Here is a 22319-nt window from a genome sequence, read left to right as displayed (position 1 = left end):
AATATAGGGGTACAGGTGCCCACTTCTAATTGAATTAGCACTTGTTAAATTTGGCCATCATATCATGCATTTCTTTCCTTCCCCTTCTTTTTCTCTCTCTCCACCCCACCCCCATATTTATCCCTCTAATGTGCATACACATAGTCTCACACTCATTCTTGGTTTCTCCTGTAAATTATGAGCAAATAGAGATAACATACTAATCTTGCAGAGTGACATTAGTAAAATGGCAGGAGTTTCCAGTCTTCATCTACAAATGGAAACAATGATTTTTGACAACTACCTATGGATAAGAGTACCACTATAGGAACCCAGGAGAGCAGATTCCAACACTACATTTGGAGTGGAAACTTTCAAGGACAGACACATTGCAGAAGGTAAGAACAGTTTTCTTACCCATGTTACCATTCCCCAAACAGGGCTTAGTTCTATGAGAGACAACCTGAGCCATGATTTCTCCCAAAGGGAAGATGAGAGCATAAAGAGTGCCCCCAATAAATGCAGAATGCTGCCCAAAAAGTCTAGTTCTTAAGGGTGCACTGAAAAATAAATTCATGCATACATGTATATGTGTATGTATCACTTTATGTATATCGCATATGTATATACCATTATTACCATTGCTATTTAACATTGTACTAAATTAGCCAAAGCAATAAGAATAAAGAAATTGAAGACATAAAATTAAGAAAAAAAATAAACAATCTCTACTTATAGATGGTATATTTGTATGAATGAAAAGCCAAGGTAATGAATCTAAGAATTATTAAAAATGAAATTTAGTAAGGCAGTAGGAAATAAGGTCAATATTAGAAATTTAAATAATTTTTATACATAAAAACAATATGTATTTGGTAGATAAAAGACCCACTTGTAATAGCAAAAAGAAAAATATGACTGACTGTATATTATACATTTTCTTGGCAACACTGGAGAAACAGACCCTCTCAAACATTATTGATTAACATATTGATGCACTAACAAGTGTGTTCTGTTCCCCACTCTGTCTCTGGTGGATTCTCTCACCCCCTCCATCTCTGGCCTGTACCCCAGTTCTTGTATGCATAAATAAATAAATCTTTAAAAAAAATCATTTTACTCCTTGGAAATAAGAAGCAAGAATTGCGATTATAGACTGGAAGCAAGAATTTTCTGTAATGATGGTTACATTAATGCTTGTTATATTGAGAACAGTATTCTTTCAGGGAGTAGATATGATAACTATTCTGTAATGCACAGGTAATAAAGAAGATTGTAAGAAAAAAATGTTTTTAGCAGTTTTCTGCGTATAGTTTTCTAAATAGGTTTGATTTTTTAATAATGCAAATGTGTTACCAATTCAAAGTTGTAAAATTAAGTTTTAAAAATAAAACCAAATAAATCAAACTGATTTAATATAAATTTGGTAATAATTTATTTCTTTGAATTTATCTGAAGACAAATTTCCTTGGACATATTTTATGAGATACACTCAAAAAACAATTATCGCATAAAGCATAATACATTCACATGAATGAAATGAGAAGCCTACATTTCTAGGGGAAAAGAAAGAACACAATTATAAAATTAAAGAATTTATGTAAAAATGCTATAATGTTAATTATGATTAAATCAGTTAAACTAATTAGAATTATCTATATAAATTCACAATTTTAACTCTTATTTTAAAAATAAGTGTGTAACTACCGCAAAATGTACAATGTTTAATGTATAGTATTTTCTGACCAAAGAATATCACTGCCAAAATTAAGATATAGAGCAATTTTATCAACCCCCCTTTATACTACTCCCCCCATGTCAATCCCTTGGAAATTTCTGACCTGTTTTCTATCTTGTTTTGCTGCCTTTTCCAAAAAATACTTTTTTATGTCCTACCTGTATCTATGTGTGTGTATATAAACAATGGATTCTTACACTCAGCAAAATAAATTTGAGATTCGGCTATGGTATTATACATATTGGTAGTTTTTTTCTGTTTATTTATAAGTATTAATTTATTGTATAAATATCACAATTTACTTATTCCAGTAAAGACATCTGGGATATTTCCAGCTTGGGGTGGTTACAAATAAAGCAACTATAAACATGCTCTTACATATTTTTATGTTAAAAAAAGTTTTTATTATGCTTGGGTATACCTCAAAGTGGAGTTACTAGGTTATATGCTAAATATATGTTTAATTTCATAGAAACAGTCAAGCCATTTTCCAAATGAACTGTGTCATTTTGTGTTCCCAGTAGCCATGGCAATTCCAGTTGTTCTACATAATCTCCAGGAGGTGGCACTGGAGAATTTTTTAATTGTTTTGTTCACTTTGATTTAGCCATTATTAATTGTCATTATTTTTCTTGTGGTTTTAATTTACATTTCCCTAATGAGTAATGATGTTGAGGATTTTTTTATATGTTTATTTACTATCCATATTCTCCTTTGGTAAACTGACTTCAAATATTTTGTCCGCTTTTTATTAGGCTTTTTTTAATTATTGAATTTTAACTGCTGTTTTAACTTTAAGGTCCATGTCTATTATGAGATGTGTGATTTGAAAATATTGTCTGTGATTATTTGGTTTGTCTGTGATTGTTGGTTTGTCTTTCCATTTTCTTTTTTCCCATTTCCTAAACCACACTCTGCCCCTTGCCTTTCTTCCTCCCCCTCTTGAAATCAGAAACCATTTCATTTTTGATGTCTGCTAGTTTATAATTTTTTTATCGATCACTATGATTCCATATATTTACTCATATATATATGAAAACATCCAATATGTGTCTTTATCTTTTTTCTTTACTACACATAATCCCTCAAACCCCTTCCATTTTGATGTAAGTGGTGACATTTTGTCTTTCCTTATAGCTGAAAAGTATTCCATTGTCTAGATATAGCACATCTTTTAATCTAAAACTCTATTAGTGGGCTCTTCAGTTGTTTCCATGACCTATTGTAAACAATGTTGCAGTCAACACTGTGTAGCGTATCTTTTTACAAATTGTGGTTTCAATCTTAATTTCTTTTTACTCTCACTCATTATTTGTATATAAAAGTGAGCAATGAAAGAACTCATTAAAATGAAAACATCCTTGAGTGGGAGAAAATATTTGCAAATCATATATCTGACAAGGGGCTAGTATGTAACATCTTCAAAAACTCACAGAACTCAACAAAAGGAATATCAGAGAACCCTGATGAGATTGCTGGTTTATACAGTAGACCCTAATCATATACAATATTGTAAACCAATGTTACTTCAATATAAAACTTAAAATAACAATAAATAAGTGAATTAGATGTATGGAAATAAATCCTGTTGATGTTTCAGCCTGACATTTTACTGTATTCCTTTATATTGTTTCTCATAGCTATTTGATGTCTAGGAGTCTTCAGGATTTTCTACATATGCTATCATAACATCTTCAAATAATAATAGTTTCATTTCATTTCCAATCAGATTCCTTTAATTTTATGATTGCTCTAGGTAAAACTCTAAAATTAAATTAAAGAGAATGGGTAAAAGCAGACATCATTGCCTTGTTCCTGATAATAAAGAAAAAGCTCTCAGTTGCTCATAATAAATATTACATTAACTGTAAGTAGGTGATATATGATCATTCTTATATTGAGATAGCTTCCTTCTGCTCCCATCTTGTTATTTTTGTTTTTTTTTTAAGATTTATTTATTTGTACAAGAACTGGGATACAGGCCAGATGTGCAGGAGGGTAAGAGGATTCACCAGAGACAGAGTGGGGAGCAGAACAGGCAGACTGACTGAAATACACTGCTGAGGGGAGCAGTGGGCGAGATAGGAGAGGTCTTCCGTGCCATGTGGGACCCTCGCGGCCTGGCCAGGATCGAACCGGCGCTGCAGAGGCTGTGGACAGCGCTCAACCACCTGCACGACCAGGGAGGCCCTGCTCCCATCTTGTTAAGATTTATGAGTGGATCAAGAAGATGTGGTATGTATACACAATAGAATACTACTCAGCAATCAAAAAAGATAAAATCACGCCATTCACAGCAACATGGACAGAGCTGGAAGGGATTGTGTTCAGTGAGATAAGACAGAAGGAAAACGAAAAATATTGGATGGTTTCACTTATTGGAGGAATATAGGGAAACCAAATAAGGTATCAGGAAAAAATAATAATAAGTAAATAAACAAAATTAACAGGCAACTATAAATCAGAGACGATCTGCAGGGGAGGAGAGGGAGACGGATCAAAACAGGGTAGGGAAGAACACAAGTGACCATGGTGATGGTGCACGGGTGAATTGGTGTTGGGAATTTTACGGGGACTACACCTGAGAGGAGAAAGCATACATTGTACAAAAATGAACAATGACATAAAATACACATAAACAAATTAATTAGAAAAAACTAGAAAAAGAAAAATAATAATACTGCAGTTTTCTTTCCTGGGTGATTTTTTGCATATTATACCTTATTTAATCACTATGTATGCATGAAATAACAGAATTTATTTAGTCCACAGATAAACTATATTACAGAAATTCTAAACTCATGAAATGAAGGATACTGTGGCTATATATTTAAAACATACCAAGTTTGTTCATCAGGAGGCAAATTTGCTACTTTCAGATACATTTATTCAATGTGAAGAAAGAATCGGTGTGAACAAATAAACTAATTTAGACCAAAAAAAAATTTAACTTTTTAAAATCATGCAGAAAATTCTTTAGGATAAATTTTTAATCTAAATTACCAACCCTTTGATAAAAACTCTTAACAGAAACATAAACTTCACAAGACAAATCCCCTCTCTTTATGTAGTAGTTAAGATTATGGGCTCTGGAGTTACAAACTGTGGGTTCAAACTACATACGCTACTAGATCCAAGATTCCTAAGGTGGTTCAGCTTCATGAAATATCAATCTCCTCAGTGGTAAAGGTTTGATAAGCACAAAAATAAATTTTAGCAATCTTTATTATCTGATAACAAGAAAGAAAATACACGGCCTGAAAAAAGTACATAATGATTAATCAAAGTGTGAAGTCAGAAATGAATAACAATCCCCTAAATTAAGCTATATCATAATCACATATCTTTGTTTTCTTTCTAAGAATACTGAAACATTATTCTTACATGAATAGATAAGCAATATCATGAGGCCTTAGGGTAAGATAGGACTGTTTCCATTCTAAAAATGCATATAATACTTCATCTGCCTCTCCAGCTGTAGAAATCTTATTTTTATCTGACCAAAACTCCAGTGACGACAGCACAATAGTAACTTTAAATTGGGCAAACATCTAAAAACAGAAAAATTAATTAATCTTTGTTAATTTATAATAACTAAGAAATTCAGTATTTTGACAAATCAAAACTTAACTTATATGGATGACTATTATTCAGAAATGCCATATCAAGTTAAAGTGTAATTTCAAAACTAATACAAATTTTCTAACTAGTATGAAATGCAAACTACTTACCGAATTTACAAGGCCAATAATTTCAGTGACTTTACTTGTTACAATCATGCCATCAGAGCCCAAGAAATCATACTGAAAAACAAAATTAATTTTAAATTTAAATACAATTTCTTATGTAATGTGTTTGAGGTTTTTTTAATAAGATTTTCATAGATTTTCTTTTAAAGATTTATTTATTCATGCATATAAGAACCAGGGTACAGGGCAGATGTGCAGAAGGGTGAGAGGATTCACCAAAATCAGAGCAAGGAACAGAACAGGCAGACCAACAGAAATACACTGCTGAGGGGAGCAGCGGGCGAGACAGGAGAGGTCTGCAGGGCCATATGGGTATCTCCGCAGCCAGCCGGGATCAAACCTGCATTGCAGAAGCTGCAGACAGCTTCACAGCGCCACGCTCAACCGCCTGCATCACCAGGGAGGCCCCTGTATTTGAGATTTACTCTCCATTTACTCCCAGAGATTTGATGCTGCGTTTAAAATAAGCCAGTAACAAATTTAAAAAATGGATATAAATTGGATCACTTATACATGCTGGTAGCTATGTAAAATCATGCAGCTACACTGAAAGTAGTCTAGCAATTTTGTTCAAAACAAATACTGCGTGGCCTCCCAGGTGGCGCAGGCGGTTGAGTGCAGCGCTGTGAAGCTGTCCGCAGCCGCTGCAGTGCCAGTTCAATCCCCGCCGGCCTCGGAGCAACCCACATGGCGAGCAGACCTCTCCTGTCTCGCCCGCTGCTCCCCTCAACAGTATATTTCGTCAGTCTGCCTGTTCTGTTCTCCACTCTGTCTCTGTGAATCTTCTCACCCTCCGGCGCATCTGGCCTATACCCCGGTTCTTGTATAAATAAATAAATCTTTAAAAAAAAATACTGCAGAGGTCAGGGGAGAGGAGACAAATTATGGACTCAGCATATGACCCAACTGAGAAGAATGACATATTCAAAATATTCAAAGGTAAAAACTGCCACCAAGAATACTATATCTTGCAGAAATGAGCAAGAAATAAAGATCTTCCCAGGAAAATAGAAACTGAAGCACTTTGCCAACGCTAGACCTCTTTTAAAAAAGATTTGGGCCTCCCCGGTGGCGCAGCAGGTTGAGTGCAGCACTGTGAAGCTGTCCACAGCCTCTGCAGCATGGGTACAATTCATGGCTGGCCAAGGAGATACCCACATGGCGCAGCAGACCTCTCCTGTCTCACCTGCTGCTTCCCTCAGGAGTATTTTTGGTCCATCTGCCTGTTTTGCTCCCCACTCTGTCTTTGGTGAATCCTCTCACCTCCCGCACCTCTGGCCTGTACCCCAGATCTTGTATAAATACATAAATCTTTTTAAAAAAGAAACATTAAGATGGAATTGAATAAGAAAATAGATACAAACAAAATTAAAGAAAACATGACAGTAGCAAATTCTCATTTACAATAATCACTCGCAGTATAAATGTACTGAACTCAGGGATAACACGGCCATCTGAGCTACAAAGATAGGGGGAAATAGATAGTCATGTGCAAGAGAAAAAAACTAGACAACTCAGATCATGCACAAAAATTAACACAAAATGGATCAAAGGCTTGGATCTAAGTCCTAAACCATAAAATTCTTAGAGGAAGACATATACCTCAACACTAGCTTCAGAGATATTTTTGGAGACTCAACTCCAAAGATAAGGGAAACAAAAGTAAAAGTAAACAAATGGTACTAAGATCAAGCTAAAAAGTTTCTGCACATTGAAAGTAACTATCATTAAAGCAAAAAGGCACACTATTGAATGGAAGAAGATATTTGCACAAAGGATTGACATCCAAGATCTACAAAGAACTCATATAACTCAACAGAAAGAAAAGAAATAGCTCATTCAAAAAACAGGCAAAAGAGCAGCTAAATAGAAACTTTACCAAAAAAAAAAAAAAAAATACATAGATGGCTAACAGTCATATGAAAAAAAGCTCATCATCACTTTTCAATCAAAACAATGATATAATTACTCTCACCTATGAGAATGACCTATACCAAAAATACCAGAATCAGCAAGTACTGGCAAGGGTGTGGGGAAAAAGGAGCCCCTTGTACACTGTTGGTGGGAATGCAGACTGGTCCCGCATTTCTGACTGTACCCAGTGCATGTATAAATAAATAAATAAATCTTTTTTAAAAAATGCTTATTATCAGAAGAAAGCTTGGAAAGTACATTTTTATATCTGTTTTCTGATATGTTTGAAATAGAGGGAAAATAAAGTTACACCTGGTTGAGTACAAATTACATTATTACCCCAAGATCCTGAAGTTCCCAGGTCCTCAAATTAATTTATGGGAGTCAGAAATCTAGAAGCATGTTTAAACCAGGAAATAATAGACTGGAAAAGGTGCACCATTAAAACCTGCTGAAAAATAATTCTTGACAGATTAATGTAAGCACCTATTGTGTAGTTATATGGTCATCACTCTTGTGCCAATAAATATTTTTTAGAACAAATTTCCCCATACTTCAAAAGCAAGAATAAAGGCTTCAAGAATTTCACTTAAATTTTAACAACAAATATTGTGTATTGGTATAGACCCTAAAGATGTGATGTACTAGCAAAAAGTCATTTGTTATGGACTGCTATATAAAGATTTCAAATAAAACATTTCTGACAGAACTAGTATAAATTTGAATATTCAGTTTCTCAGAAGGCAAATTTTTCCATTGTTTTCTCTATGACATTTGAGTAGGTTCAGAATATTTAAGATCTTTTCCAGTAGGGATAATCATACATTCTCACCAAATATTTAAAAGCAAAGAAAAAAACAATGCACATACCAAAATTTTGTCCACCACAATATGCATTTCTAGATAAAGTGGAATTAAATCTGAAACAGCTGGTTCTGCCTAAAGAAAAGAAAAGCAGCATTTAAAAATGTAAAAACTTTCACAAATTATTTGAACTTTTAAAATCTTTTCCCACCTTTACTGAAAGCATAACTGACAAAAATCATGTATATTTAAAATATAGGACTTGATATCTTGGTATACACACACACACACACACATACAATGAAATAATTGCCAAAATCAAGCTAATCAATATAGCATTACCTCACAAAGTTACCTTTTTTGTATGGTAATGAAGTGTAAGATCAAACTCTATTAGCAAATTTTAGTTTATAATTCAGTATTGTTAACAATAGTAATGTTACTTACTAAATCTCCAGAACTTTGCACAACTGAAACTTTGTACATTTTGACAAATATTTCCCCATTTCTTCTTGTCTCCAGCTACTAACAACTACCATTCTACTCTGCATCTATAAGGCAGACAGTTCAAATCCAACATATAAGTGAGATCAAGCAATATTAATCTATCTCTGGTTTATTTTATTTAGCATAATGTCCTCTGGTACACAGTATTGTCACAAATGGCAGAATTTCCCTCACTTTAAAGACTAATATTCCTCTGTGTGTGTGTGTGTGTGTGTGTGTGGTGTGTCACAATTTGTTTTTTTAAGAGGGGAAACAAAACAGACTCTTTACTGGGTTTTTTTGGGTTTTTTTTAGATTTATTTAGTTATGCATACAAGAGCCAGGGTGCAGGCCAGAGGTGCAGGGGGATGGGGGGTTTATAGGATTCACCAGAGACAGGGTGGGAAGCAGAACAGGCAGATCCACTGCAATATACTGCCCAGGGAAGCAGCAGCGGGCAAGACAGGAGAGGTCTGCTGTGCTATGTGGGTCACCTCCCTGGCCAGATGGAACTCGTGCTGCAATGACTGACAGCTTGATAGTGCAGAGACTTAACCCCTTGCACCACCAGGGCGGCCCCAGACTCTACTGTTTACAAGGTTATTTCTGCCTTGCAAAAAATTCTCTCCAGGCTTTTCTGCCGTATTTCACCTATTCAATCTTTGCTGCCATAATCTGACAATGCAAGAGCACTTTTTTTCTTGCGTCTGTAGTGGAAACCTGGGCAGCAAACAACTGTTTCAGATTTGTCAGCTAAATAAATGCCTTATAAAACATTTTCTTTTTCTGTCATTCATCAATGGATATTGAGGTTGCTTCCATATCTTCACCAAGGTGAAAAATATTTCCTTGAACACAACAGTGGGGATATCGCTTCAAAATGTTGATTTCATTTCCTGTGGGGATATATATATGTGTGTGTGTGTCGGTGTGTGTGTGCATATGTATGTATGTGTATATATACACACACGTGTGTGCATATGTGTGTATATATGTATGTATATATACATACAGAAATGGGATTGCTGGATCATGTAGAACTCTCTTTTTTCGAGGAACCTACACACTGTTTTCCATGGTGGCTGTACCAAAGTACATTCCCACCAACAGTGCACAAGGATTTGCTTTTCTCCACATCTTTGCCAATACTTGTTATCTTTTGTCTTTTTGCTAATAGCCTTCCTAATAAGTGTGAAGCATTATCTTACTGTGGTTTTTGACTTGCAATTCATAATAAGTGATGTTGAGCACCTTTTCATGTACCCGTTGGTCATTTTTATGTCTTCTTTAGAAATGGATCTAAGTTCCTTAGTCCATTTTTTTTTCATTCTTTGTCAAATCACTTACAAAGAACTTGGTTTTATGCTATTAAGTTACATGAGTTTCTTATGCATTTTGGATATTAATCTTTTATCAGACATATGGTTTACAAATATTTTCATTCTTAAGTTGCCTTTTTATTTTGTTGACAGCTTCTGCTGTGCAGAAGCTTTTAAGTTTGATGCATTCCCATTTGTTTATTTTTGCTTTTGTTGTCTGTGTTTCTGTGGTAACATAAAAAAAAAATCATTGTCCAGATTAATGTCAAAAACTATTTTACCGGGCCTCCCCTGGTGGCGCAGCAAATGAGCGCTGGCTGCGAAGCTGCCCACAGCCTCTGCAGCGCAGGTTAGATCCCGGCCGCCTGCGAGGGTCCCACATGGCGTGCAGACCTCTCCTGCCGTGCCCGCTGCTCCCCTCAGCAGTGTATTCGTCACTCTGCCTGTTCTGCTCCCCGGTCTGGCTCTGGTGAATTCTCTCACCCTCCCGCATTTCTGAGTGTACCTAGTGCTTGTATAAATAAATAAACAAATCTTTAAAAAAATGTTTAAAAAAAAAACAAACTATTTTACCTATATTTTCTTTTAAGAGTTTTACTCTTTCAGGCTTTAACATTTTAAATCTTTATTTTACTCGAGTACTTACAGGATATACTAGTATTTGCTTTACAATTGGTTAATATCAATACATAGTGCTTTAAGTTTCATTGCAGTTTACTCAAGGAATAAGATAATCAGTTATAAAGTTCATTAGACAATACAGTTTTTAAGTTTGTGACTTAAGATAAAACAACTAGTATATATAATCATCTTTTTCATATATGCATATTAGAAATAAACTAAATTTCTGTTCTAAAAATAATTTAGGTGGAAAATAGAAAAAATATTTGTTTTGTCACTTCTTCCTGCATCCACGACTTTGCATGTGCCTCCCATTAAGATATGAATCTATTTCTTCTCCCTTTAATATAGGCTAAGCCTTGTATGAATTATTTGCATTAAATAATAAATACATTGTAAGTGCTGGTGTGCTAGTTGTGAACCTGAATCTCAGGAAGTCTTGCATGCTACCACCCCAACATTTACAATCCTATGTAACATCTGTACAAACCTGAGCTGACATTCTAGACATAAGAAATAATGGTCCATTCATATCCATTGGTCCAATCAGCCATTGGTGTCTAGAGGCTAGAGGAAGACCGTGTGAAAATACAGGGAAAAGATGCCCATCTATAAGCTAAGAAGAGAGGCCGCAGAAGAAATCAAACAACCTGATTTTAGACTTCTATCTCCAGTACTGTGTGAAAATGAATTTGTGCTGTTTAAACCACCTAGTCTGTAACATTTTGTTATGATGGCCATTAAAAGAAGGAAATCTTGCTATCTAAAACTACAATAGAGCTCAGTGCATTATGCCAAGTGACATAAATCATATAAAGGAAAAACAAATACTGTATTATCTCATATGTGAGATGTTAAACACAAACAAAAAAACAATGAATTCATAGAAATATAAAACAAGCTGATGGTTGCCAGAGGCAAAGGGGAAAGAATGATAGTGGCCAACAGATACCAATTCCCTGATAAAAGAAAAGCAAGTTCTGGAACTATAATGTACAATGGTGACTACAGTTAGCAATACAGTGATATATATTTGAAAGTTGCTAACAGAGTAAATGTTTAAAATTTTCATCACAAGAAAAAGATATTTGCAAAGTACTTGATGATAACCAAACTTATAGTAATAATTACTTTGCAATATAGACATATATCAAATCATGTAATGTACTTTAATGAAATATTACATATATGGCAATTACATCTCAATAAAACTGGAAGAAAAATTTATATACAAATAACTTTTTTCAAAGAGTCACAGATTCTAGGTATTGAAAGCAAAAGCATAATCAAAGACGGGGTGCACCAACCTCTTGCCTAATATCCACAATAATATGGTAAAAGAGCTTCTAAGGGAATCTGGAAACAGCATCAATACTATATACAATACTTGGTAATCTAAGCAATTGTAAATCATCCCATAAATTCTTAGAAGGAAAAGTAAATTTGTATTTAGTCAACAAAATATTTTTTAATTAAACACATGTGTGATAGCATTAATATTTTGGTGCTACATGGATATTACATAGTCCTGTATTTTAGTCCTGTATTATTTAGGATATAGGGTTAGAAACTAAAACAAAAACATAAGAATAACAGGGCATCAAACAAGATTGGAATTTTTTTCCTCTCATATTAAAGTCTGACAAGCTCATTCTGCCTCATTGCTCTGTAACTTATGGTATCTCCCTCATCCTGTAGGCTATCGTGTATCAACATGTCGTCACTGTAGGTAACAGGAAAGGGAAAAGGAGAAGAGGATAAGCTCCCTTCCTTTATAATTTAATTCAGATATGACACATATTTACATATGCTCACGTATAGTTAGCCATAATTTTGTCTCATGGCAAGGGAAATTTAAAAATGAAGTCTTCTTTCACCTAGATGAATTATGATGGATTTTATTTTTTTGTAAACTGACAGAAGATGGGAGCATATTTACTGGGAATAGTTAAGCTTATACCTCCTATATAAATTATACATACTTATGCCATTTGGCATAAAAATTGTGAAAAAAATCTTTCACAATTACTTTTATGAGGATCAACACATGTACAGGGTGTATAATGAACAATTTGCATAGCCACAAGTGACAATCCTGCGTATAATCAGCTTTAATTATACTTATAAGTAAACTAATGCTGACTATTTAGTTACTAATGCAACCTTCATAAACATTGGCTTTATCAAATTAAACTTCCAGAATATAATGGTAAAAGTATGAACTGAAATTTTTAAGTTTATACTGAATATACACAAGTTAATTTTCTAAAAGTTGTAAGTATGTAACTATAAAATAAATTAAAAAAACAAATCATAAGAAAAAGAGATGTGAAAGGTGGACTTTCAGTGAAAGCATAATGTAGTAGAGACAAATGTCAAATTTAATGTTGTACAAGAGAAACCTATAAAATGTTATAAACCAATGTTACTTCAATTTTTAAAAAAGTCATTGCCAAACCAGAAAAAAATGTAAATAATTAAATGTTACAAAGAGAAAATAGTGCTACATGGTTTAAAAAAAATTGTAAGGTAAGAAAAGGTAAGACTAGTCTCAAGGAGAGGTTATAGGTATGTAATAGTTTAATAAATTTCTTTTTAAACTATATTTAATAAAAGCAATAACTTCCTTGAAATTAATAATAAAGCATACGCAACTCACCTTTCCACTTATAAAAATGTTATAGTCCATTGGATTTTGTTTTATACCTTTGTTATTTGCAGTAAGAATTGTAGAATCATTGTTTTCATTCCTTAATTTATAAAGAAGATGCTGAAATTCAACTTCAGATTCCAGAGGCTCGATTACATATGAAACATTTTCAAATTGTAGTATTCCTCTGTAAAATTAAGAATAAAAATGTGAGTGCTTTTCCTCAATTCTATGTTATAAAACTTTAAGATAGTAAAAGGGAAAGATGGAGGGCAAAGACAAAGGTAAAAGATACAGAACATATCTGAGTTGTTCTGACCCAGACTCTCTATGTTTTGCAGACTCTAAAGAGACAAAGATGTCCATAATTCCCAGAACTAAATTTCTGTTTTATTTTCTCTATGGTTATAAATGCAACAAAAATTATGTAACCAGCTGCTAGGTGTACAAATATACAACATTATAGTGATCAAATAATTCCGCTGGCCTCCAAATAAATGACTTAATAAAAGCAATAGTAAATAGAAAGCATCATGAGTTTGTCTCTGGATTATACTGCCTTTGAATAATGGTTACATTGCTTGTATAACAAAAAGATATATATGAGCCATTTTATTTCTGAAAATAAAATTTGGCAGTAATTAAGAGAAGGTATTTCTTATTAACTTTGTTTGTATCATCTGAATAAGAAAATAAAAGCAAGATTTTAAAGAGTAAACAACTGTTATTACTATTCACCCCTTAATCAGTTGTATTAGTTCATTTCTTTTTAAAAACAAGGATCCCAGACTACAAGATATAAGTGAAAAATTTCCTTACAAAATGGAAAACTCTATTCCAGAGTAAAACCTACAATTCTTAGGGAGTTAAAGACAATGATATATTAGAAAAACATGAGTATAATATTAATAATTGTTTACAAAAAATTTGCCTTTTACTTTTAATGATGGTTTTCCTTTAGAAAAGCATACCTTTATCTGTATCTTTTTATCTCCAAACACTAGGCTAATATAAGGTAGATATCAAAACCACTTGCTAGAAATAAACTATACGAAATTTAGTTCTTCCAACTCGCTGTACACAGGTCTATTTAATTGTCATTTCTGTAGTTAAGAAGAAACAAGATCTAGACCAAGGAGACCAGGAACTCTAAATCTTCAAGGAAACTAGAAGTATCTCTAGTCAGTGAGGAAAGTGAAGACATTAGAGAAGACCTTTAGAGGACTATCTTCCACATAGAAATCCTCTTCTAACTACACTTATAATAAAAACATAATAAATTTACTGAAGCCAAATATCATAACTGTGGTATTCACATATCAATGGTAGAAAACATATAACCTCAGTCCAGAGCATGTGCTGAGTGTGACAACAGAATTTGGATGTTCTTCAATATATCCTTGGTAATAGCACTGAGTCTAGGAAAGAAAAGAAGCAAAGCCACTTAGCAATTGACAAAATAATTTCTAATGATTTCTTAATTTATACTTAGTAAAACTTTCCAAATACTTTTGATAGGCTACATAGTTTATATTTGTGAATAACATGACATTCAGAAAACAATCTCCCTATATTTGCTACATTCACTACTCTTCAGATTAATGCCCAGGATTATTTTATGCTGTTTCTAAATTATCTAATATCTTAGATAAAATTATGTTCCAATACAAAAAATTTAGGTAATCAATTAAAAGACAAAGGTTATGAATTCTGCTTTTCCTTAAAAACCCAATATTTGGCTTAAAGAAATATCTAAAAATTGAAGGGCACAAGAATATTGAAGGCTAGAAAAAGTTACAGCATGCCAACACAAATGAATAAGGATGATTCCCAACATAAAATAATTCAGAAAACGCAGGCTTTAAATTAAGAGGGGCATTACATAATGATGAGTTTCAATTCACCAAAAACATAAATATTCCAATTTTGCATTTGTTTAGTGATACAGTTTCAAAATACATAAATCCAAAGTTGAAAGTAGAGAAATGCATAATCATAATAAAATTTTTAATATGCGTTTCTGTCAATAACTGATAAATCAAGCTTTTGAAATCTAGAGCCAATTTGGACAGTATGTAAACAACCTACCATAGGTAAAATACCATATTTTAAGACTGTAGAATACACTATTTTTTCAAAGAATATGAACATTTACAAAAATGAAACTATAGGCAAGGCCTCCCTGGTGGCACAAGGGGTTAGGCAGCCACTGCAGCACAAGTCCAACCCTGGCCAGGTAGCTAACCCACATGGCTCAGCAGACCTCCTCCTCTTGCCCACTGCTCCCCACTCTGTCTCTGGTAAATATACTCACCCCTCCCATTCTTCACCTCTGGTTCACACCCCAGCTCATGTATGCATAAATAAATAAAATAAATCTTTTTAAAAAATGAAACTACCTTCTGGGCCATGATGCACAGCATTAATTTTAAAGTACTAAAATCATACAACTGTTGGTCTTTGACCATGGTAAAAATAAACTAGAGATACAGCAAGCATCATCAAAGACAAACAACAACAACAACAAAAAAAAAACCAGAAGACTACATCTGAAGATTCAGTGAAACTATAAACACTGATAGAAATCAATGTAAGAATTCTTATTATCACATTGTTTTATGTTGGAAATAAGGGTAGGAGGAGCAAAAAAAAAAAAGAAACTGATAGTCCTATCCAATATAAGTGAAATAATATGGAGTTCAATTCAATATTTCAATAAATTTTTACTATATACTATGTTCCAGACATTTTCTAAGCAATAGGGATACATCAGTGAATAAACAAACCAAAAGTCCTTCCCTCATGAAAATTATATTGCACTGGGAAGCAAAATAAATAGTCGACGCATATACAGCACATAATGAACTGGTAACTACCATAGAGAAAAACAAAACAGGTAAGGAAAATAGAGTACAAAGTACAATACTGTAATTTAAAATGAAGATTAGTCAAGAACTATGTAATAGAGTAATTCTGAACAAATACCTTTAGAGAATAAGATAGAAAAAAGTGAGGAGTGAGCAAAAAGTGAGTTCTTAGCAAAGAACAAGAATCTGGATTAGAAAAAATAGGAAGTGCAAAGTCTATAAAAGGAAAACATGTCTGGTACATTTGAAAAACAGCAAGGACACCAATGTAACTGGAATACAGTAACCAAGGTAGAGAATAAAAATAAGGTCAGAGAGGTAAAAGGGGACACGGTTGTGTAGAGATTTTAGGATATTAAAGTAACTTTGGTTTTCACTCTGTGAGCAATGAGAGGTCATTTACAGGAGGGTCTGAGAAGAAAAGCTAAATAATTTGAAGAGGTTTTAACAAGATCCATGTTGAGAATTGACTGAGAGGTTGGCAAGGTAAAGGAGTAGGGAAATGATTCAGGAAATATATGGCAGTAATCCAAACTACTTGAAAAGAGTAGTATCAGCAGGTGGAGACAAGGGAAAAGATAGTTTCTGGTTATATCATTTGAAGTATAGAGTCAACAGGATTTGTAAATGGGTTGGATGGGAAGTCAAAAAAACAGGGAAAGGGCCTCCCCGGTGGCGCAGCGGTTGAGCGCTGGGTTGCGAAGCTGCCCGCGGCCTCTGCGGCTCCGGCTCGATCCCCGGCTGCTCCCCGGCCACCGGAGGAGGGTCCCACATGGCGCACAGACCTCTCCTGCCGCCCGCTGCTCCCCTCAGCAGTGTCCTTCTGTCCTTCTGCCTGCTCTGCTCCCCGCTCTAGCTCTGGTGAATTCTCTCACCCTCCCGCGCTTCTGACTGTACCCAGTGCATGCATAAACAAAACAAACAAACAAACAAATAAATAAATAACATGCCTCTAAAAAATAATAATTAAAAAAAAAGGGAAAGGTTTTCATCTAACATTTTTGTGTCCAGAACATTTGTTTGCTTTTTTTATTCTTTAATTTATAATTATTTATTCAGCAAAATATAAATTAATAAAATAATTAAATAATGGCTGTGTTCTAGGTAATACGGAAGGTGCTAACTCTATCTAGTTCGCTTTAATTTACCAAGACATCAGAAAAGTGTAATAAGGGAAGTGAGACAATAAATCAATCCCTGTTGCAATAAAGGCTTTCCCAGTGAATCCTGGGATTCTATGTTAGGAAAGCATCTATTCAATATCATTTCAATAGGTTTAAAAATCAGATAAAACATGGAACTTAAAACTTACCTGGGTATCTGAATGATGAGAAGTCAAAGATCCTCGATTATACAAATAAACCATGAAGTTTTCTGCTAAAAATAATCTGAATATAAAAAGAGTAAGAGTTTTTTTAAAATATATTTTTTAAAATATTAATTCTTAAAAGTATATTTAAAAAACATATATGTAAAGTATCAGTTAGTAAACTAACAACTTTGGGACAAATCTGACCTACTCTCTACTTTGGTAAATAAAGTCTTATTAGATAGACCCTCACCCATTCATTTATGTATGGCCTATGGCTGCTTTCAGGCTACAGTGACAAGTGGAGTTGTTTTGAAAAAGATGGTATGGTCCTAAAAATCTTGAAGTATTCACTATAATATGGATATAGAGAAGTTTGCCAGCCCCTGACAAAGGTAGTGTATATATGTATGCATGTATTTTTTATTCAAAGCAATACACAGTTACTCAATGTGTATTGCTTCTTTCATTCTTCCTAAATTTTACTACTATGATTATCTTTATAATGAGGTGGAAGAGTATTGTACAAAAGCCATTAATCTGAATATAGGTACTAAAACTACAAGTTTAAGTTCAGTCTTCTCTGATATTATTCTCTATACTTAGTTTGCCATTTTAATTTTGCTTCCATACTTATTGCTCACTCTTGTATCCAACGTAATGTTAACATGACCACTCAGACTATCTACTGCTGGAAATTCTCCACTAACACTGCTATTACATGGTTTACTTATGGACCCCCACCCAGTTGTCAAATACAATAGGCACTTTGAAGTCAAGTAAAACTACTCTGATTCACTTCATAGTGTTGACCACAATCTCCCCCATTCCTAAAACATCTGTTCTTGAACTTCCCCGTGGTTTCCCTCATATCTTTCTCTCTACTTTTATAAGTAAGTCCTTCATCTAGATTCTTGTTTTTTCTCTTTAATGTTTCCACAGTATTCAGTTTTGGGTTGCTTTTCCTTCTCACCTTTAATATTTACCCCCACCTCTATAGATTTACATTATTCATTTTTACTGCTTCATTTATACCTACATAAAAAGATGGCATTGAAATTCACACCTTTCTCCCATGTTTGAAACTACATCTATCAATAGGATATTTCTTCTAGAAATGATCCCATATTTCCAATGACTCAGTTATATTTCCTTTCTCTTTCACTGCCCCACCAAATCTCTGCTACCACTATATTCAATCTGTCAGCTAATCTTTTTTCTGCCATCTCAGGTCTCAAAAAAAAAATCACCTACCTCCACTCAGCCATAGTTCTTCTCATTATTTCTCATATAGGTTATTTACAATAACTTCCTGTCACTGCACTGTCATAATTAATAGGTGATTTCTGAAAACAATATACACATGCTCTCTCCATTTCCCAAACGCCAGCCCCTATATTTCTTATACTGTTTAGAGTCCATATAAGATACTCAAATGCAATGTGAGTTTTCTCATTTCTCTTTTACATTTGAAAACTCTTTGGGATGTCATTCATCATATTCTTCCTTTCTGCCTAAAAGAGGTTAACTATCCTTTTCCTCAATACCATTCTTTGGCATCTTACACATCGTATCATTTGTTTACACATCTGTCTTAAAGAAAACTTTCCTTAGTCAAAAAAAACTTTGCTTTTTCTTTCTTAAAAAAGCATTCATCTGAGAATCCCTTTCTTCTTTCTTTGCCAAATGCTTTGGAAAAGTGTCTTACACTTACTTCTGGCTACACACAATTCATCTTCTCTAGCTTTACACCCAAAATTTAACTGAAGCTGTCCTCTTGAAAGTCACAAATTACTTTCAGTCAACCTTTCTCAACTGAGTTTCCATCACATAAGTAAATCATGCAGAAAATTATTTCAATTGTTTTCTCAATTCTCTGAAAAGTAGTGTAAAGTTACTACTATTTCCATAAATTATTCATCAGTTCCCATAACAGTGTATGATTTGCTTTGCATATTAAATCCCTTGTTCATATCCCTCATGATGGGCCTGCCTCCCTTATCAAATCCCAACTATATATTCACTCACTACCTTACTTCTTATATTGACACTCTGCCCTGATTACCAGGTCCTACTTATTCTGCCAATTTAAAATCATAATCTTCAGGAGACAAATCCCTGCATTTTCTATTCTAAACCACCCCATTCACAAAAGATTACTTAAGGTATAAGGACCAAAATTTAATTAATGAACTGATGAGCATGTGAGACAACTAAAAATTTTAATAACTAATATATTTTAATACTTAATATTCCATTTTTAATATAAGTTTAAAAATTTATATAAATAAAGTGAAATCCAAAACTAAATATAAGATATTACCTTTGCTTAAGGTGCACAATATATGGTTTCTCATCTATTGGAATAATATAGGATATCTGTTCCTAGAGAATCCAGAACAACTATGAATGAACACAATGTAATGGAAGAAAAATAGCAATTTACATAAATTATCCCCTCCCAAAAAATGCTTAAAATGTCTTGATTAAAATGAATCAAAATGTTATCTAAAATCTGTAACAATATGCCAAAGAAGAACAAAACCAAAAACTTGTAGAAGAATTAAATACTAAAAATTAGAGCAGAAATAAATAGAAATCAAAAAGACAGTTCAAAAGATCAATGAAATTGAAAGCTGGTTCTCTGAAAAAATAAAACAGACACACCTATAGCTGGGCTCATCAAAAAAAAGGGGAGAAAGCTTAAATATTAATAGAATCAAAAACTAACGAAAGTTACAACAAACCCTGCAGAAATCCAGAGGCTAATAAGAGATTATTATGAACATTACATGGAAACAAATTCAAAAACCTGTTTAGAGTCCATATAAGATACTCAAATGCAACGTGAGCTTTCTCATTTCTCTTTTACATTTGAAAACTCTTTGGGATGAGATGGACAAATTCTTAGAATTATGTAATCATCCAAAGCTGAATAGTGAAGAAATAGAAAACCTGAACAACCAATCACAAGCAAGGAAAATGAAACAGTAATCAAAACTCTTCCAAAAACAAAGTCCAGGACCAGAAGGCTTCACATGAAAATTCTACAAAACCTCCACAGAGGAACTAATACCTATTCTGCTCAAACTCTCCCAAAAAATTGAGAGTAAGAATACTTCTAAACACATTTTACGAGGCCAACATGACTATACTACCGAAAACAGAAAAAAATAAAACTATAACCAATCTTCCTAGTGTATACAGATGCAAGAATCCTCAACAAAATCTTAGCAAACCGAAACTTATAATGCATTAAAAGGACTATACACCCACTAAGTGGGATTTATAACGAGACACAAGGATGGTTCAACATATAGAATCAATCAATGTAATTCACTACTTCAACAAAAAGATAAAAACTATATGATCAAATTAATAGATGCCAAGAATGTGAAAAGATTCAACATCCATTTATGACGAAAACTCTCAAAAAATGAGGGTAAATGCAACACATCTTAACATAAGAGCATAAATGTGAACTTGTTGACAAATCATAGTAGGTATATTTTATGCTCTTTTCCTTTAGTTTTTATGTTTTAATCAAAGCACTACTCTAAAAACAGTTTTTTAATTCCAACTATCAACTTAAAAATATGTGTATTTTCACCAGTTCATTTCAGCTGGAAGAGCTGATGGGACATGTAAAATGATACAGTCACCATGGAAAACAGCTTGGTCATTTCTTAAAATGTTTAGCATAAATTTACCATGTGACACAGCAATTTCACTCCTAGAATCAACTCAAAGTAAAGAAAAAAATATATCCACACATACATGTTCATAAAAAAGTATTCATGAGACAATATATGAAAAATAACCCAACCATCAATTGCTGAATGGAAAAACAAGCAAAACATGATATACCTACATCTATTAAGTAATAAAAATTAATGAAGTACTGATGTTACAAAACAGATAAACCTAAGTGAAAGAAGCCCAATGCAGAAGTCTATATAAATAGTATGTTTACATTTAAATGATATGTCCAGAAAAGGCAAAATTATATAAGCAGAACACAGAACAGCAGTTATCACAGGCTTGGGGTGGAAACAAATAGTTATGAAAGAACTTTTTAGGAGAATAGAAATGTTCCAAAATTGAATTTCAGTGATGTTCACATACTCTTTGTACTAATAATCACTGAGCCATACATTTCCAATGGGCGAATTCTGTGGTGTGTAAATTATACCTCAATAAAGCTTAAAAATATAAGGTTTTATCAAAAGATTGACAACTTCATACTTGCTTTACTATATATCTGTAATCCCTGATACTTAGCACATATTTATACACATAATTCCAGAGAAATATCTGCTAAATAAATTGATGAGTAAGAATAAGAATCCCCTTTTCTAACAAAAATAATAAAAGTGTTTCTCCTAAGAACTGTTAGGCACAGGGATGGAAGATTAAGGAAGGAGGCTTTGCAATTAAAAGTGATTCTCCTTAACCATTGTGGAGAAAATTGTTCTTAATCTTAATCATCTAGATAGCTCAAGACCCTAATTCTTTTACATTATTTTCTGATTTTGAATTTAAAAAAAAGCTTTACCATAAAGAAACAACAAATGATAGACAAACATATCAGTATGATGTATATATTTACTTTATCCATGAAATTTTTCAATTCCTATTCAGTAGTATTACTAACTATACACATATCATAATGGAATGTATACATTTCATTGCTATTTAATAAAAACAAGAAATTTTATATAATATTTTTGATAAAAACATTTCTTACATTTTCTATTTTTGAATTACTTGTATTTGCTTGAATTTTCTCTGGAACTATGATTTGTAGAAATGAATTTTGAAAACCTGAAAAAAAAAATTACAGTGTCTTAGAAAGACTAAAACTTTGTTCCAGTTTTTTACAA

The 22319-nt window shown here is 33.2% G+C and overlaps 1 protein-coding gene across 3 annotated transcripts in view; it reads right to left on the bottom strand.

The window, feature by feature from the left end:
* The window catches only part of ADAM32 (ADAM metallopeptidase domain 32), a 106304-nt gene that overhangs the window by 70088 nt on the left and 13897 nt on the right, over positions 1-22319 (bottom strand). For 2 of the 3 annotated variants that reach the window (XM_037526101.1, XM_037526102.1), the window contains exons 2-9: positions 22184-22260; positions 19760-19821; positions 17440-17515; positions 14602-14678; positions 13270-13447; positions 8251-8319; positions 5449-5520; positions 5102-5268 (exon numbers count right to left, since the gene is read on the bottom strand). In XM_037526101.1, the coding sequence (XP_037381998.1) occupies positions 5102-5268; positions 5449-5520; positions 8251-8319; positions 13270-13447; positions 14602-14678; positions 17440-17515; positions 19760-19821; positions 22184-22260 (778 nt within the window). Of the gene's footprint in view, positions 1-5101; positions 5269-5448; positions 5521-8250; positions 8320-13269; positions 13448-14601; positions 14679-17439; positions 17516-19759; positions 19822-22183; positions 22261-22319 lie in introns of those variants that run through there. The other variant, XM_054700900.1, reaches the window with a different exon arrangement.

The sequence above is a fragment of the Talpa occidentalis genome, unplaced genomic scaffold (assembly GCF_014898055.3).
Source record: "Talpa occidentalis isolate TD23 unplaced genomic scaffold, MPIMG_talOcc4v2.1 talOcc4.4, whole genome shotgun sequence".
NCBI lineage: Eukaryota > Metazoa > Chordata > Mammalia > Eulipotyphla > Talpidae > Talpa > Talpa occidentalis.
Note: the sequence above shows the minus strand (reverse complement) of the source record. Positions and strands in the feature narration are given on the sequence as shown.